Genomic DNA, 18,539 nt, shown 5'->3' with positions numbered 1-18,539 from the left:
TCAGTTATGTTGCAACCCCAGACTCATGAAAGCAGAACGGTCCCACAGACTGCATCTCCTGGAAACCGGACTGAACAATGCCATGACTGACACCAGAACTTGGGGCCATGATCAGTTAGCCTTAGCCCCGACCAATCCGTACAGCCCATGACCCCAAGTCCCATATTAACCATGATTAATGGTTCCATGATTCCCTTCTATAACCCAGCTGCTAGAGGCCATTGGGGAGCCGGGTCTGAGAATGAGCTCACCTGTGTCTCCAGACTTGGCACCAACTCCTTAAATAAACCTTTACTTTCTTTGCTGCAAACTCCTGCTCATGTGTGTCTTTTTTTGGCCTGGATGCACGCAGGCAAGTGGACCTTTGAGTACATGGTAACGAGAGGTCATGAATCTTCCTAACACAAAGCACCCACAAAATATATAGACACACAAAGAGAAATTAGTAAATCCACAATCATAGTGGGAGAATTCAGGATACTTTCAGGATACAAAGCAACAGATCAGGTAGATTAAAAAAAATTGGATTTACACAATATCATTATAACTTGATATTTTGATGATTTTTGGTTATCTACTTATTTTGTATTTGAGAACGCCTGCTGATCTGTATGTTTGTCTATCACAGCTGACCTACAGGGACTATGGGGGGTGGGAGGGATGTGCTGCCAGAAGTGGGCACTTGTTCCTAAGTCTAGAGGCTCTCGGTCCCTTCTTGTGGTCATCGGCTATCTATTGGGCTGGCTCTGCATCTCTAGCCCCAGTGGTGACACTCGCCACTTTAACCTGTGGATAAATGCCACAGCTGTCATGTGGCTTAGGACAACCGAGGACATGAGGATGGAAGAAAGAGAGCTGACTAGGTGGACCACAATAAAAGCATATCCTAGGCCACCGCCCACCCACTTCTTACTTCTGTCATCCCCAAACTTGAAGGATTTTTTCGGTTCCTATCTCCATAGCCGTCTGTGCTCTCAAGTGTTTCCTCCAGGTTTATCTTTCTGCTCAAAATTGTTGGTCCAATGATAGTAGTTTGCTTGTTTGTTTTTGCTGTACTGCTGCAAATATTTTTTGTTCTTGTTCCTTTTCATTTTTTCCATTACTTCATATCATTATTGTTGTGAAGGAGACAGACGTGTATAGGTCACTACCTTGATCCCACCCCTCATGTTGTATCACTTCCCTCGGATTTGCCTCAGACAGTTGCCCTTGCAATCAGATGACCCTGGGCCAGTCCTGCTGTAGCATGGACACTAAGTCCCCTGAAATATTACCCAAGTCTCAGGCTTTCCATATGCATCTTCCCTTGACACAGAAAACAGTCTTTTTTTTTTTTTTTTTTACCTGACTGAAGTCCTCAGTTCAGGAGTATGGGCAGCACTAAAGCTGATCCCATGGCCTGTCTCTAAAGGTGAACTTGCTGTGCCTTTTTAGGGCACAGGGAAGAAACAGTAGGTCAAAAGGAACCATTTCTTCTTTCCTTACCCCGAAGGAGTTCCTGTTACCACAGGGAAAATTTAGGGACAGTCAAATGGAAGTTCTTGGCAGCCAAGCCTTGCCTTGTCACCTAGCCTGTGCGCCCAGGAGTGAGATGTTTAAAACTTTAACAATGATGCCCAGGGGTGAGAATAAAAATGTTTAAAAACCAGTAAGGTCACCAACCATTCAGAGCAGTTGGTCTGCCCAGGGGAGAGCGTGGCACCTCTCTAGCAGCGTTTAGTCTGCCCACCAGCCCCCACCCCAACACACACACACACACAGACACACACACAGCTATTCTCTTTGGCCCCTGAGCTCACCTAAACTTAGCCCAAATTTTTATCTCCCTGTGCCCCAAACTCATGTGTTGTAGGCTTTTGTGAATCCCTTTCTGAGCATGCTCATTGACCTCCTAAAAATTATTCATGAGGAAGGATAACATTTTTATTTTAGGCCAGATTAGCCCATCTTATTATGTATGAACACTGAACTATTCAGTTGCTGTGAAAATATCTTGAAAAGGAGTTATGCTTGTATGTTGTGGTTATGTGCCATTGAGAGGGCTCCAGCTCCTGAGGTTCCAATAAATGAGTGATGTCCATTCAGTGACTGTACAGTGTGACTATGCATCATGCTCGTATAGTCACAGGTCATCTTTGCAAAGGTAGTGTCTAGAGAATGTGGTGAAAATGAATTGACTTCCCGTGTATACTCTTTTTTTCTTTTGAAAAGTAGGCGGTGTCTGTTGAAACAATAATGTGTTTTGTATAAGGAGATATTGCCTCAACTAAGAAATCGTATGAATTCACTTATATACCATATTCCCTTATTAACTCTTTATTCAGTCAATAGTATTTTCCTTAGTGCTCATAGCTGAACTCAAATTTCTCTACTATTATATGAAATAAAGTACCAGCTATTCTCCCTCTGCTTCCCTCTTGCACCCCAATAAGACTATATCTTCCCAAAAGATTCATCCCCCTAATTTCTCCCTCCTCACATCCAGAAGAGTGAGTGTGATGAGTGAGACAAAATGCCTCTACTCCTCTACCCTAGTCCCTCTGAGCCCAAACTCTGGATATTTCAGTTCCAATATCATAGACTTTCCCTTGCAGTGAGTCACTTCTATTTAAAGAATCCTTCTTTAAATCTTTAATTATACATTCTCAAAGAGGCTATCACTGTCCATTTAGATTTAACTAGGTACATAATTTGCCAGATCTTTTTCCTCTCATTTTTATCTGCTCCTATCTTAGGTCTTCAGCTCCCATTCACTTGATGTTTGGTTAGAATTCCCCAGTATTTTCTACATGTGAGTAGGTTACCAATACAATTTCTGAAGTCTTCCAAACCCACAAATATCTTTCATTGACCCTCAGGGACCCCCATTTTAGGCTGACCAAATTTTATTTTCTCCATTTTACACATGAGACACTGAGACTCAAAGAAAGAAGGTATCCTGTTCAAGGTCATGCAGCTAGTCAGAAGCAGATTAGCAACGGGGGTTTCAAATGGGGATTAACAATTAAAAGTACAGGATAAAACAAGACTTAACCCAACTCCAAGGTGATAAAATGAGGACTGCGAAGAGCAGGTAGAGCACATGCTTTCTCATCAGGAGTGCTGCACTGATCCAGGAGTGACTTCCAGGCCCAAGCCTAACGCGGAGCATGTTTGGTTGCACCACCTCAGTACGGAGAAGCTAGTGCATGTCTGCCTGCACACTCAACTTTATACCTTGCTGGTCACACTAGCTCTTCAGGGATCAGTAAATGGCTCACTCGTTATAAATCATATAACAGATAATCTCTGTGCGGGTTTGCAGGATGTTATGCTTACATTACACAGAAACTGGCAGTTGGACAAGACTCCTCATTAATCATTAGTTCAAGAAACGGGTTCAGGAAGAAATTCAGTCCAGGGTCAACTCCTAGGTGCCTGTGGCTCCTGTGTCTAGGAGCAGACTCGGATCGTGTGAGGACAGGGTGTTCAACTATCCTGTTCACTCCTTTCATTGGAGGCAAATCCAAGCAAAAAGATTAGGTCTTCTGGATCCTAGTCAAGGGGTGAGATTTTTAAAAACTTTAACAATGATGCCCAGGAGTGATAATAAAAATGTTTAAAAACCAGTAAGGTCACCAACCATTCAGAGCAGTTGGTCTGCCCAGGGGAGAGCGTGGCACCTCTCTAGCAGCCTTTAGTCTGCCCACCAGCCCCCACCCCAACACACACACACACACACACACACACACACACACACACACACACTGCTTTCCTCTTTGGTCCCTGAGCTCACCTAAACTTAGCCCAAAGTTTTATCTCCCTGTGCCCCAAACTCATATGTTGTAGGGCTTTTGTGAATCCCTTTCTGAGCATGCTTACTGACCTCCTTAAAATTACTCATGAGAAGTATATCTAAGGGTAACACTTTTAGTTTAGGCCAGATCAGACAATCTTGTTATATATGAACACTGAACTGCTTAGTTGCTGCGAAAATGTAGATAGAAAATATCTGTACAAAATATATTCTACAACCCAACAAATGCCATTAGTGAGAAGATGCTGAGAGAGACAAACATCAGAGTCTCTCTGAACTATAACTCAGTCTTACTGGATATCTTTGCATATCAGAACTTTACCTATGCTACCTGTTGTGGTGGGGACTGAAAATGTGCTATTCCTCACAAAAGGCAGAGAAAGACTGCAGATAACCGGGGTAGAGGGAAGGGTGGGCCCTGAGGATTGCAAGAAAGTAGGAACCAGAAGAAGCGTGAACCATCTTCCCTCTACTCCCACCCTAGGCCCAACAGATTTCAGGAGGCACTAGGCAAGGCTTTCTCCCTCCCTCCCCAACCCTTTGGGGCACTTCCTGGGCACACTGGATTTGCCACCACAATGCCTTCTACAAAAACTCCAAGAACCAGAGTGATGCAGAGACACGTTTGCCCAGAGGAAAGTAAATTGGAAATAAAGGGTTGAGCCAACATGAGCTATAGCAACCCTGAACAAAAGTGTACACCTTCAGCGAGCACATGATGAAACAGCTCCTACATCCATGTCTCCATTCCATGCCACAAATGTAGCCCCCTAAAGGGGTAGGAAACTCTTTGGGTGCCAGAGAATCAAAATAGTCATGAGGATGTAAAGTAGACAGTATAGGAAATATAGTCAATAATATTGTAATAACTATGTATGGTGCTACTGTGTTTCCCCGAAAATAAGACCTAGCTGGACAATCAGCTCTAATGTGTCTTTTGGAGCAAAAATTAATATAACACCCAGTCTTATACTAAAATAAGACCGTCTTGTATTAATTTTTGCTCCAAAAGACGCATTAGAACTGATTGTCCGCCTAGGTCTTATTTTCTGGGAAACAGGGTAAGTGGCCACTAGACTTATGGGGGGTCATTTTATAAGTTATATAAATGTCTAACCAGTATGCTATACACCTGAACCTAATATAATATTGAATGTCAACTATAAATGAAAAAAATATTTTAAAGAAGAGTGGGCAAAGCAACAGTGTGCTGCCATTCGCCACCATGAATGTCAATCTTACACCCCATACATCAAGGTTATCCTCTGGCCCCATCTGCAGGCCACTTCCAGAACTCCATCCGCTGTGAGAAAGCCCGCAGATACTGCGGGCCTCAGGGCTGGGCGCGGTTCTTAGGGGCTCTATTCGCAAGTGCCAGGGCGGTCCTGGAAGGGGGCTACCCGCGGTGATCTCTTTCCCAGGAGCTGCGAATAAGGGAGCCTCAGGCGCTGAGGGAGGTCACAGAAGGACAGATGAGCGCGGCGGGAAGCGAGACTGGAAGGGAGCAAGGCTGGGAAGTGCTGGGGTGGGCGGTCGTGGAGCCTGATTTGAACAATAGAGAAGCTATGATTAGGGGCTAAGGTCACTCTGCCTGGCCGTTTGGGTTTAATCCTGGCTCTGCTAATGGCTTTGTGTCTTGAGGCCAATTGTTTATCTGTATGGCCAGTTTCCTTTGAAATAGGGCTAACTGGAGCTGCCTCCTATGGTTGTTACGAGGATAAAATGAGTTCATATTTGTAAAGTACTTAGAGTAGTTTTTGTCCAATGAAATTAACAATTGGCATTAAATACGGTCACCAGCACCACTGGCATCTCCTCTTGAGAAATGCAAGTTACTGGGCAACCGTCCAGCTGCACCGAGTCAGCAGAGGGAGCTCAGGACTGGTTCCACAAGCTTGCCAGAGGATGCTGACTCATCAGAAACTTTGCAAAGCATTGGCCTGAGTTTCTCAGGCAGGTCTATTCATGCCTCTCCTTGTTAAAAGGTGCAGATTACTGAGCCTCACCGCAGACCTATTGAACTTAAATATATCTGGATTAATTCCCAGAATCCATGTTTAAAAACTAACAAACAAACTACCCAAGAGTCAGGCAGGCAGTCCGTCCCGGTTGCCATGGGCTCTCCCGCTTTTCTGGGTGGTTCCCTCCTTGCTCCTTCCCGATACGCGGCGGCGCGGTCCCTCCCGGAGGCGCGGCGTAGGACGAGAGGCGCCCGCAGAGCGTGGAGCTCAGCCCAGCGCCCGAAGGCGGCGGGCGCGGGCCGGGAAATGGTCCCGCCGCAAGTGGTAGACGTGGGGCCGCGTTACACTAACTCTCGTACCTGGGCGACGGCGCCTACCGCGTAGCGCCGTGTGTCCGCGGCCGACCGCCCACCCCCACTTTCGGGGCAGCCGCGCCCCAACCCTGGGATTCGCTGCGGTCCGCGCGCCTGGGGCTTCGGGCGGGGGCCCCCGGGCCGGGGCTCCCGGGCCGGTGTAGGTTTGGGCTCGAGACCCTAGCGGGTGGGCCCTCGCTCGCGGCGGGGAGGGGCGCGGGGGGCGGAGCCCAGGACCCGGGGTGCGCCGCACCCGGCGCAGCACCGATGTTGGAGCTATGACCCCCAGAAAGGGAGCAGAAGAGCGTCGGGCTCTGCCCCCTAATGCCGCAAGGCGGTCTTCTTTTTGACATCCGATTGTAAAGCCCGGACTTGCTTCAGATGCTTGTGGGTCGGCGGTGGTAGCGGCCGCGATCGTGAAAGCGGTTCGCCTCGTCTCGTGTGTAGAACACCGAAATCAATCTATTTTCCTCCTCTCGCCTGTGTTTTCCGCGAACGGCTTGCATTACATATCCTTGGTGATGCCAGTGGTGCTGTCCTGCGCAGGCTTTCTAAAACGTATTAGCGGAGCGGCATCAGTGCTAGTTGTGTAATATTTCAATCTTGAAGGTTTTTAATGGATATTAATACTGTGCTGTTTGCGTTTAAGGAAGGATAAGACAGCATCACTGTCTTGATTTATTAAAGAGTCGTTTGGAGTTGGGCCTAATTTGACTCCTTTTGTTTTTCTGTACCCCGAGTGAGCTCTGTTAGCAGCATAAATGCATCCAGACGTTATAGCACAGTTACTGTGGCCTTTTCTTGTTAATGTTTTAGTGGTTAATATACGAGGATATGCAGCCTTAATGGAGGTCTTGCAGAGTCACATGCAGAGACCCTCATCTTAATCCATATCTCTCAGAAACGCGGAATGAGGGTGACGGTATTATTTGTGTTAGAACCAACTAGCTGCAGTGTTTTATGCTGATGAAGACTCGTGGAAGTGTAGACTCCCTTACACCTAAATCTTCTTGTGACTGTGTCTTTTATGTTAAATGAAGGACATCTCCTTGAATGAAAGAAGCATTTATTTTGACACCATTCCCTCCCTCCAGGGGGCTGTTCAAATAAAATAACATCCAATTGTGGCAGGTGCTGTGCTAGGTACATTATCTCATTTTATGTGAACAGCCACCTGGAGGGAGGGAAAAGTGGTGATATCCCTCTTTCAGGTGCAAAAGTATTTCGGGTGAAGCCAATTCCGAAGGTCATAGAACTAAAGAGTGACACTTGAGTCTGTAGACTGAGATCCTAATTCAAACGCTGCAGCTCTTTCCATTACAGCCTGTTATCCTTAGTGTTACTACTAATAATTTTAGAATTTTATCATATTTTACTATTAGGAGGAAATTATTTCAGAAACATTCAAATTTGAATGATGATAATTTTAGAAATGTCACAGAAGGCATACTTTACCAAGTGTGTTAGCTAGACTGAAAGACTAAAATTTTTTTTTAAAAAAAGACTTCACTTGAATCTTGAGTATTCTCATTCTCTTCAGGAGCAAAATGTTGCACAGTAGACAACTAACGTGAAAAATTAAAATTAACTAACAGTGAAAATTAACGTGAACTCAGAGGCTTAGGAGCCAATAGAGAAATTGAAGTAGGTCAGACCTAAAGGAAAGAAAAACTCTAGAAAGTAACTGTCTACAAGGTCACTTCTCTGTCATACACCTGATTGCCGTTGCACCTGGTGTTAAGTATGCCAATTAACATGTGTCACTGTACGAGGCTATGAATTGCCCATCATGGCCTTCTGTTTATAATAAATGTCACATCTATAATAAAATCCAGATTCTTTACTAAGTCCTAGTGCCCATAGCACGCACAACCCCTCCTTAAGGTATGTTCCATATTGCAGGGCAAACTCTGTCCCGGGAGATGTCAGACAATTTGCATAGTGCCTTTCTCTCTCTACCACCTCTTGCTTCTCATAAATTTTTAACATCCCCAGATCCTACAAAGGAAAACGAATCAGCAAGTCCTCTAATGCAATGCAATAACTGGTTCTCCATCTATGGATATACGTTGGACCCAGTCACCTGGACCACTTTAGGGTGATTTAAGGAACAACTGTGATTTGATAAAACCATCAAAATTGTTCCTCTTTTTTCATATTATAGTCACAACTATACTTTATTTATTTATTTGTTTGTTTATTTATTTATTTTTCTGTGTCAAACTCTACTGGAATACAGAAAATAGGCAATGGGAATCACAGTTGGTGCTGGAAGCTCAGGTCCCCTGCCCCCATCCCTCTCAGCCTCAAGGCCTGGGGGATTCCTGCCCCCCACAGTGCTCTCCCTCCCACTTGTCTGGACCAGAAGAACCCTCCACGTTGGAAAACTGCACGGGGTGGGAACTTCCAATATGCATTCTGCTGCCAGCTTCACGATTAGCAGCAACTGCTCACAGGACAGCAGCAAGACTGGACTTGACATTACGCGTCCTTACACGTAAAAAAGTAAGACCTATGATGTCACACGTTAACAGTTCTACAACCAGACAGATGACACTGCTGTGCCCCACCATGCCACACCAGGGGCAGGCGACAGATCCACAGGAGGCTAATGGCACACTGAGGCCCTGGAGGGGCCAACTCTTTCACTCCCACAATTAGAAAGAAACAACTAAATGCGTATTTTCACATTCTCTGGGAGGACAGTCAAATGAAGGTACCTAAAATGGAAGAGAAACCATTTTAAAAAGAACAAAGAAAGCCTGCTTCCCTGTACTGACTGGACATGTAATGATGAGTGGGGGAAAGAGGGAGGAGGACACTCTAGAGAGGGGCTAATTGATTATTTAGCAATATCTAAATCTATTTATTTAGCAATAAGCAATAGCAAAAGACAAAAGCAATTCAAACGAGGTGCTAATGACAGAAAGTAAAGGTGGTTAAGACTAAACTGTATACATTGATAACAATGTCATGTCAAAGGAGTATACAAAAAAAAAAGGAGTATACATACATACAGGTTTAAGAGATCCCGACATATGTTTACTATTGGTCAAAAATCTCTTGGTTAAATACACAAATATCATCAGTAAGGAGTATCCGAAAGCAGTAATAAGCTTTATAGAATAGTAACTATTATAGCAGATGTCAAAAGCTCACCAAACTGTAGAAACAACAGCACTGGAACAGTCAGGAATCAAAACCTTGTCAGGTGTGCAGCTGAGAGAATCCCAGGCATCTCCCACTGCTGCATGTTAGTTCCCAAGAATGCTGCTGCTGCCGCTGTTGCTGTTGCTGTTGCCGTTGTTATTGATAGAGGTTAGGGAGTCTTCTGATGCTGCAAGCTGCAAGCTGCATACAAGTTCCCAAAGATGTTAAAATGATGACAATTCACCAACACAAGAAGTCTCTCTGTCCATTCAGGTAAATTCCGATCTCTTACTCTGAAACAATCTAATCCTGAAAAGCAGTCCTGAAACAGCAAATCTCCTGAATAGTAATCTCTTAAAACAGCAATCAATCCAATCCAATCCACCTGAGGTCCGTCTTATATCTCTCTTTAGATGCACCCCAGCCCCAAGTTTTGTGTTCCATCCTCCCTTCTCAAGGACTAGACTGCTCCTGGAGGGTCTGGCAGTCAATGATATGAATGCTGCCCATCTGGCTGAAGGGCTAGTTCATCTGGTTAAGCAAAAAGGCCTGGTGATGTGCCTGTCACATCATCCTGATACAACTTAGCTACTTCTTCACTTCATCTGCTGATGTGGGCGAAACAGACAGAAAACAACATCATCTCATATCTCCCATATTCAGGAGGACACGAGATCAAAGAGGGGATTTACTCAACCCCTAATCACAGCACAGACTTCTTTTAGTCCTAAGCTAACCATTACCTCACATGCAGGAACAGACAAAAGCTAATAGACAAAAGTTAACACCAACGAGTATAGGCAAATTTTCCTCAACATCTTTCCTACAGGACACCAGGCTGGACCTCCTGGGCCGCAAGGGCTGGCTGTGGCCCGGGCTAGCTGGTGAGGTCAATGGCCATACAACTATACTTTGTGTGGTAAACTAAAGTTTACCATCTCCAACCTCCACAGACCACCTGGAATTAGAGCAGTCATTGTACTTCTCAGGGTATATTTTACCTTACGCCAAGTTAGAAGACACTTCCACGATTTTCCAACATCACCATCACTTTTACATAAACATCTAGTTTTCCATAAATTACAAAGGGGTGGTCACCATCATCACCTGTCAATTATATCCCCCCACCCCGGCCAACTTTTCAAACATAGCACCCGATATGGAAGGCACCTACTCCTATTCAGCTTCTTAAACAGTGTTTTCTCAAGCCTCTTGCAGAGCACTTTTTGATCAGCAGTTTGGAGACGCCTGACTCTGGAGCCCTCCATCAGGAGGGTCAAGATCTGCATCTAGTGATGCCTGCCCTGAACACCAGGAGTGCCAGTAGGGGCCTCTTCCTCTTCCTCTTGGCAGACTGATGTGAATCAGCCTCTCCTGGAAGCTGGCCCATGCGCAGGTGGGGGGAGAGGAACGAATGGGGGTCACCAGGTTCCACTAACCCCCATCGCAGGAGCAGGCTGCTTGCTGTCTGCTTTGGGCCATTTCTGCAGCTGGAAGCTGGTGAAGCTCACCAGGAGGACAGACACCCTCAGGATGCCAGGCAGGGCCTCTGCGGGTCTCTGTGTGGCTCCGCAGCGACCACAGGTTCTGGCCCGGGATGTCTCTCCCACGCCCGCCGCCCACGCACAGCTTCTGAAGGGCTGCGATGGCGGGACACCAAACACCAGGGGACAGGGCTATTGGCCCCGCCACGCCAGACGCGAGGCGCGCCTTTCCCGCTCCGCAAGCCCCCTGCGCAATCACAGCCCCGGGAAGGCGCCGGGTGCGTGCTGCTCAGTCTCCCGTCCTGCTCGCTCAGCTAGTCACGCGACCACAGCGGACGTGGGTGGGCGAGGAACAGATGGAGGGAAATGATTGCTCAGAGTTTGTCCTGGACGCGGAAGAAGGCCGTGGACCGAGTGTGCCCAGTGAGTGGATGAGTGGGACGCCGCGGGATGGTCCCGACCGCTAGGACCGGTGGGCGGGCGCGTCCCCGAGCCCAGCCTTTCCACTCGTCAGCCCGCGTGATGGGCTCCCCGCCAGTCCTTTCCCTCCCCGCCACTTGGTTGCCGCAACCTCGCCGTCCATTGGCCAGAAACGGTGCTTCGTCACGAGCGCGGGTTTTCAATCACCAGCTGAGATGCAAAGTTCCCGGGCAGTCACAGCCCAGGAAGCGCCGTCTTCGCAGCTCCTGAGCATCCCGGAGCGGCGGTCACCGGCACCGTTTGGCAGGCTCTCCGCCTCTGTGAGTTGTTCTTCTGGACTTGAGTTGGACCTGGAGATCTTAGGGGGTGTTTGGAGAGGGCACCAGGCAGAAAGACCTCAGCCCAGAGCCCAGGAGGTTTGGGGGGAGGGAGGGATAGCAGCTTCCCACTGTGGGAATCCCCTGCCAGCTCCCCAGCTTCAGAAGTCAGGAGTTTTACTCCTGGAAAGACACTTGGAGACAGTCTAGCTAGCTGATGCAACCAACATGCTGTGCTCAGTTTTTGCCAGGGGAGGGGGGAAAAGGAGCTGGGGTGAAAGGGGACTAGAGGTGTGTGTGTTAAAGTGTAGATTCCTTAACCGCACCCCAGAGGTACTGAACCACAACCTTTGAGGGAGGAAGTCTGGTTTCTTTCTTTTTAACAAGCCAGAGGGGGTAAATTTACAGGCACAGTGTTTGGTCTGAGCCAAGCTCCTGCCTGAGGAAACTGAGGTGCCCACGTGAGATGTAGGGAGAGGGTTTTAGAGAAGTTACCCTCTGATGGTTTGTTTGTTTGTTTGTTTGTTTGTTTGTTTGTTTGTTTTTTGAAGGGTGGGGATTCTTTCACCAGGCCTACTCTGTCAGTTCTAGAAGCATACCTGAGACAGCCCTCTGCAGGTATCCCCAGTGCTCTCTCTGTGCAGGTGTCTCCCTCTGTGTCTTGTGAACTCTTGCCACGTTGGTCTCTCAGCTCTATCTCCTCAAAGCAGGAATTCCAACGGGCTCTGCCTGTCGGCCCACCTTCCACCCTGGCTTGGTGTCTCTCCAGGCAGGCACCCCGAGTAACCATCCGGTGTACTTCATTTGTTGCTGTCCTTAATGCATGTAGTCCAGTTCCTTGCCAGCCACTGTTTCACATATTGTGCCCATTTCGTCTTCTTTTGCTTTCAGACTAGGGTCAATCCGGTCCCTGTCACTCCATTTGGCCCGAAATCCAAGGTAATACCCGCCTTAATGTTCTCCTCTACTAGTTCTGTCCTAGGTGTCACTCCTGCGTCTGTTCCCATTCATTGATTTCCCTCCTCATTATGGACCATATTTTCCTGCTTCTGTTTTATGCCTGATAATTTTTGATTGGATATCGAGCCTGGTTAGTCTCATATTTTGAGGGTGCTAGAAATGCTTATATTCCTATCCATATGCTCAAACTTTGTTCTCACCCACAGTTCCTCTCCTTGGAAACAGTGTTATCCTTGTACGACTTGATTTTCAAGTTTGTCAGGTGGCACCAGATCAGCCTTAGGCCGAGGATTCTTTTGTCCCACTGTGGAGGCAACACCTTTCTGAATACTCTGCCTGATAGCTCATGAATTCTGAAGTTTTCCCGTTTGAGTTTTGAGAACAGAAACTATTCTCAGCCTGGATGAGCCTCAGAATTGTTCCAGCTTTCCCTTTGAGTGGGCAATGGAGGGCTCTTCCCCTGGCTGCCAATAGTTTCATCACTGTCACGCACTGACAGATACTTAGCTGAAATTTCAAGGGGTGCCCACCACAGATCGACTCTCCGCCTGTCTCTGTAGCTGCTGCTCTCTCCTCTCTAGTACTCTGCCCTACAGACTCCAGCCACCTAGGCTTCCCACAACTCTCAGCTTGTCTTCTTAACTAAGGAAACCGCCAGGCTCTGTTGTGTTTCCCCTCCCTGAGATATGGCCTGGAAAGGCTCCCGAGTCAGTCAGCTAGACACCCATCGTGCTTGCCTCTTTTGATTTCCCTCTCTTAGGGATCAGAGATCACAGTTCTGGGCTGCCTGATGTCCAGTTTGAAAGTTGTTTTTTCGTATATCCTGTCTTCAATTGTTTCCGTCATCTCAGGTGGGAGGATAAACCCAGTCCTTGTTTCTCCATCTTGGCCGATAGTGCAAGTGAGTTATATTTTTTTGGAACTCATCATGATTTCCGTAAAGCGTGAAGAGAACGAGTCATTCAGTGCTGCTGAAAATGACCAGAGTACCAGACGTGAAGTCGCAGAGGTATGTCTACTTTTTACAGCTCTTGTCCAGAACAGCACTCTAACCATAGCTCTACACGGGGATCCTGTAAGCGGGTGGCTCATAAAGAATGGCAGTTATGGGGTATCCGGTTAGCTCAGGTGGTTAGAGCATGGTGTTAATAACACCAAGGTTGCCAGTTCGATCCCCAAGTGGGACACAGCGAGCGGCGCCCTCCTTAAAAAAAAAAAAAAAAAAAAATTGGCAGTATAATTCTTTCTCTTGTGTTGTTCAAAATAAATTTGGGGACAATATCCATACTAGTGCTTGTGTAAAATAAAATGACAGCGTACAAATTAACAATGCAAAAAATGTCTTGTTAGACCAGGCTAATGAACAGTGGAGACACTTCAGATCCCTGGAAATATAGACAGGCAAAAATCATAACAGTGAATATTTACGGAGAAATTACTGTGTACCAGGAATTGGCACTTTCACTTCCTATGGGTTATCTCATTGAACGTTTAATATTACTCCATGCGATCAATATTATTACCGTCCCTATTTTACAAATGAGAAAACTGAAATCCAACGTTCTTAAAGTTGCAAAAGTAATGGACTTCAGAGCAAAGATTTTAAACCCAGACGTCAATCTTCGGAGACCGGTTTTTGACCAGCACTCAAAAATAGGCAAAATGATAATACTAAACCAAGATGTGAATGAGGGATTTTAGAGTGCAGAGAGAAGAATATTTATGTATTTGTATATGAGTATGTGTGTTTGTTTGCATATGAATATCTATTTGCTTATGAATATCTACCCAATCCCGTGATTTTTAGAGAGTATTTTATCATATTTCCTTATGCTGTTGGAACCATGTACAGAACAGAAAATGAACAGGTCGGTAATGGGAATTTTGGAAAGGTGATGTTGCAAATGTCCAAAAGGTGTTTTAACTAAGTCCAACTTTACTAGAAAGTAAGTAAATGCAGATTTTAAAACCACTCAAATCATATGACATTTCATCTATCAATCGGCTAACACTTGACATCATAACACTGAAATGCTTTTGAGGAGTCACCCATTTGGTTGATGTCATTGGACAGCAGGGGAATTGACGCCACTTCCCTGGACAGCAGTTTGGCAGTAGATCTCTTGTGAAGTAAATTTATAACCTTAGTCCCAGTTTTTTCGCTGCTGGGAGTCTGGCCTAGAGAAATCACTTATTTATTGTGGAGAAAAGCTTGATATATTTAAAGTACAAAAAACTTAGAAATAACCTAAATGGCAAGAGAAGAGGAGATTAGAATTATTTTAGGGAGAATCAAATTGTGTTTTCAAAGGTTGTTTAATGACGTGTGAAAGCACTGATAAATTGTTGCGTGAAAAGTGAACTCATACATAGAATAATAGAAGCAAAGAAAATGGAGAATGATTATCTCTGGTGATGGAATAATGATTGACTTTTTCCTCCATTATTCAGCATCCATGATATTATGTAATTTTCATTCAGCATACCTATTATGTCACAATTAGAAAAACGTGAAACATTGTTATTAAGGGTGATTCGTATTAAGAGTTTAATCTTTCCTTTCTCAAGGATGCTGTCACGAAGCAGACATGTTCTGGCACAACTGTTGGTCATTCTCTGTCTGACAGAAGAGAGTGTAGCGGCTCCAGTCAACTTAGAAGTGAAGTCCGTGAGCATGAAGCGACCCTTAAAATGCACAACCTAAATATGAGCATCAGTGAAAAATGTCGTTTCACCTTTACTTTGAATGAAAAGTCCAGGAAAACAGACCGGAGAGTGTTTACCGCATATGGTAAACTCAACGAGAATATCTACTCAGCTCTGAGAGCAAATGAACATTTCAGTAAAAGGATGAACAGTTGTTTTAATCAGATCATCGTGGCTTATGAAGAAAAAAAGATTCAAGGCTACATAAACTTAGGAATGCCTCTCAAGTGCCTACCCGAAGGTTCTCACCTTCAAATAACAGTTAGTCAAAAAAAGAGTAACCACGAAGAAGGCGATCAGATATTACGCCAGTGTGAAAATCCAGACATCGAATGCTTTCTTTTTCACGTCGTTGCTGTTGGAAAGACAACAAAGAAGATTCTTAAGATCAAGGAACTTCATGCAAATGGAAATACACTTTGTATCTATGCCTTGAAGGGCGAGACTCTTGAAGAAGCCCTATGCAAAGATGGCCGATTCCGGTCTGACCTGGAAAAATTACAGTGGAACCTAATGGAAGGTCATCAGAACATCCATGGAAAACAGTCCACGGTGGAGGAAGTATCTGGGAAAGTCTTAGAAATGGACATTTTAAAAAGGCCACCTGTCGGGAAAGGTTGCCATCAGAAAATTGAACAAGGGAATGAAAATGCCACTGATGAAATCAGTCCCGGGGATCCCATGCAGTCTAATACCGAGGTCCACGAACCAGAGAAAGACGGACAGACCAAAGATGAAGAACACAACAGAGAACAAGTTGTCACACCTCGAAGTCTAGGGCATGATATCAAAGGCAAAAAACGCCGGACAATTTCCAGGGTCAGAAGTTATTATGATTCCTACAGGAAATATAGGAAACAAAACTCACGAATTAGACAAAGGCTCCATCAGGGTATGTCATGCGCTCTTAATCGGAATCTCCAGAGACAGGCAATTGATCTCTGGCTAAAGAATTTCCAAGTGTTGGATACTGATTTCATGCAGAAATATCCAAATTTTAGGGAACAGGCACTGTGGATGAGAGAGTATTTTCAGGAGGAACAGAGGAGAAGAAAACTGTCACCATTTAAACAATTCAACACCTTTAAAAAGTACTTTGGAAAAGTGACTGAAAATTCTACTTCAGTTGCAACCTGTGAACATCTTATTCATCTTAGTAAGTCAGTTGGGTTCATGAAATGGGACAATAATGGAAGGGAAGGCACTGCTACTTGCTTTGTCTTCAATGGTGGTTACATTTTCACCTGTCGACATGTTGTGCACCTTATGGTGGGAGAAGGCACGGATCCAAGTTTGTGGCCCGATGTAATCAGCAAATGTGCAAAGGTAACTTTCACTTATAAACAGTTCAGCCCTTGTGCTGCCGAATGGTTTTCCATTGAGCCAGGGTTTGAAATGTCGGAAGGACCTCTAGATTATGCCATTTTAAAACTAAGGGAAAATGGAAATGGGTTTCCTCCCGGCCTGTTGGGGCAAGTTTCCCCTCTGCCATCTAGTGGTTTGATTTATATAATTGGTCACCCAGAAGGCCAGATCAAGAAAATAGATGGGTGTGCTGTGGTTCCTCTAAATGAACGGTCAGGGAGGTACCCAGAGCATTGTCAACATGAGGTGGTAGCACACCAGACTGCCACTTACAACGCTTTCCCTATGTTTACCCAAAGAAGCTTCCTATGGGAGGCCTGGCGTACTGACACGCTTAGTTACGATACCTGTTTTTCTAGCGGGTCCTCTGGCTCCCCAGTGTTTAAGGCATCGGGCGAACTGGTCGCTGTGCATAGCGTCGGGCATTTTTATAAGCAAGGAGATATGGTTCATTCCCTTGTGGAATTTGGCTATTCTGTAGAATCAATCCTTAGTGATGTTAAACAGAAAAATGAGACCTTGTATAAATCGTTAATGGAAGAGAAAAATGAGACCCTCAATGAAGAGAAAAATGACAAACAAGAGTCATCAATTGAAAATCATCAGATGGAACCCATGGAACACTAGAAAAACGATGGTGTTTTCAAGAAAATATGCACATAATTTAAATTATCTGGGGCTGCTTCCCTAAAGTATGATGAATACACTTTGTTCATAGAAAACTGTTAGTCATGTGGCTGTGCAAAACACATATGAGAGCTCAAATAAATAATTGTTGTTTTTCTCACTGGCTTCCCCTTTTTATTTGAGACAATCTCAAGCCTCATGCAAAATACAGCTACAAAGAATGTGGCATGTGCCTTCCTGAATGCCTGGGTGGAACCTCCATCCCAACTTCATAACTGGTGAAGTGACGGTTCTTGTTCAATGGGGAAATGCACCTTTAGAGTTACGGAAAAAAGATGCATTTTTCCTTTAAACCCCCAAATTCTTGGGAATCTTAATTGTTTCCCTTCTATGTCACCTGTCACGGCAGCCTCTATTGCAAAAACCAATAGAGAATCCCAGCTTTTCAGTTCTGCCCTCTAGTTCAGCCCTTCTCTGTCAGATGGAAGGAGTGATGTGTTTAGTCTCCATCCCCACCCTCTCACGTTCAGAGTCTAGAAAGCTAAAAGCTAATTGCCTCAGTCAAATTTGCAGTGAAGGGTCCGCATATAAATCGGGTTCCTCTGAATTGATGATGCACTTGCATGTCATTTGGAAGATAGAAATGAGAATGAGGGCATCTCCCTTCTGCCTCATCTTCTGGCAAACTAAGTCATAGGGTGAGTGTGTGGAGATTGTAGTGGTGGGCACGTCCAGTGTCAGTGTCTAGTCATCAGCTTGCTCGGTATCCAGACTCCTCACTGTGCCCGACAAGGTGCCTAGTGCCAATGGTACATGCAAGGGCGCTCCTTAAGGTATGTCCCATTCCAGGGCACGTTCTCTGTCCCCAGGGATGGTAGACTCTTTCCACAGGCCCTTTTTCTCTCTCTACTGCCTCTTGCTCCTCATACCTTTTTCACATCTCCAGATTCTACAAAGGAAAGAGAATCAACATCTCCCCTTGTACGGTAAATTCTTCTCCTCCTGTGGATATACGACTATAACAGCACCTGGACCACTTTAGGGTGATTTAAGTAACAACCGTGATTTGATAAAACTATCACAGTTTTTCCTCTTTTCTTTCTTTTTCCATGTTGTTTTCACAACTATGCTTTTAAAGTGTACTATCTCCAAATTCCACAGACCACCTGGAATTTGGACACTGATTGTAGTAGTTCTCAGTGTCTATTTTACATTAGGCCAAGTTAGAAGACGCTTTCACGATTTTCCACCAACACCATCAACTTATACATAAACATCCATTTTTCCATAAATTAGAAACGGGTCATCACTGGTAAATTATACCCCTCCTACCCCACCAACTTTTCAAACAGCACCCAATATGGCAGGCACCTGCTCCTATTCAGGTTCTTAAACAGTAA

The 18,539-nt window shown here is 45.2% G+C and overlaps 1 protein-coding gene and 1 long non-coding RNA gene across 7 annotated transcripts; one reads left to right on the top strand and one right to left on the bottom strand.

The window, feature by feature from the left end:
• Positions 1-8,391: 8,391 nt before the first annotated feature.
• On the bottom strand, positions 8,392-11,021 carry LOC117031070 (uncharacterized). The gene is made up of 3 exons (XR_004424467.1): positions 10,700-11,021; positions 9,270-9,461; positions 8,392-8,830 (listed from the first exon to the last, which is right to left on the bottom strand). It is a non-coding gene; the product is annotated as an uncharacterized LOC117031070 (long non-coding RNA).
• Positions 11,022-11,351: 330 nt separating this feature from the next.
• Positions 11,352-17,267, top strand: FAM111B (FAM111 trypsin like peptidase B). Of its 6 annotated transcripts, none has more exons than XM_033121384.1 (4): positions 11,382-11,484; positions 12,373-12,420; positions 13,293-13,450; positions 15,010-17,267. In XM_033121384.1, the coding sequence occupies exons 3-4, from the start codon at positions 13,370-13,372 to the stop codon at positions 17,137-17,139; spliced, it is 2,211 nt and encodes a 736-aa protein (XP_032977275.1). In that variant the 5' UTR covers positions 11,382-11,484; positions 12,373-12,420; positions 13,293-13,369; the 3' UTR covers positions 17,140-17,267. The 6 variants fall into 6 exon arrangements, with proteins under 6 accessions (XP_032977276.1, XP_032977275.1, XP_032977279.1 ...); XM_033121388.1 differs by lacking the exon at positions 12,373-12,420 and adding an exon at positions 12,033-12,099 and having other exon boundaries at positions 11,421-11,484; XM_033121389.1 differs by having other exon boundaries at positions 11,426-11,484; positions 13,338-13,450.
• Positions 17,268-18,539: the final 1,272 nt, after the last annotated feature.

The sequence above is a fragment of the Rhinolophus ferrumequinum genome, chromosome 11 (assembly GCF_004115265.2).
Source record: "Rhinolophus ferrumequinum isolate MPI-CBG mRhiFer1 chromosome 11, mRhiFer1_v1.p, whole genome shotgun sequence".
NCBI lineage: Eukaryota > Metazoa > Chordata > Mammalia > Chiroptera > Rhinolophidae > Rhinolophus > Rhinolophus ferrumequinum.
The sequence above is the reverse complement of the archived record's forward strand: the minus strand, read 5'-3'. Positions and strand labels throughout refer to the sequence as shown.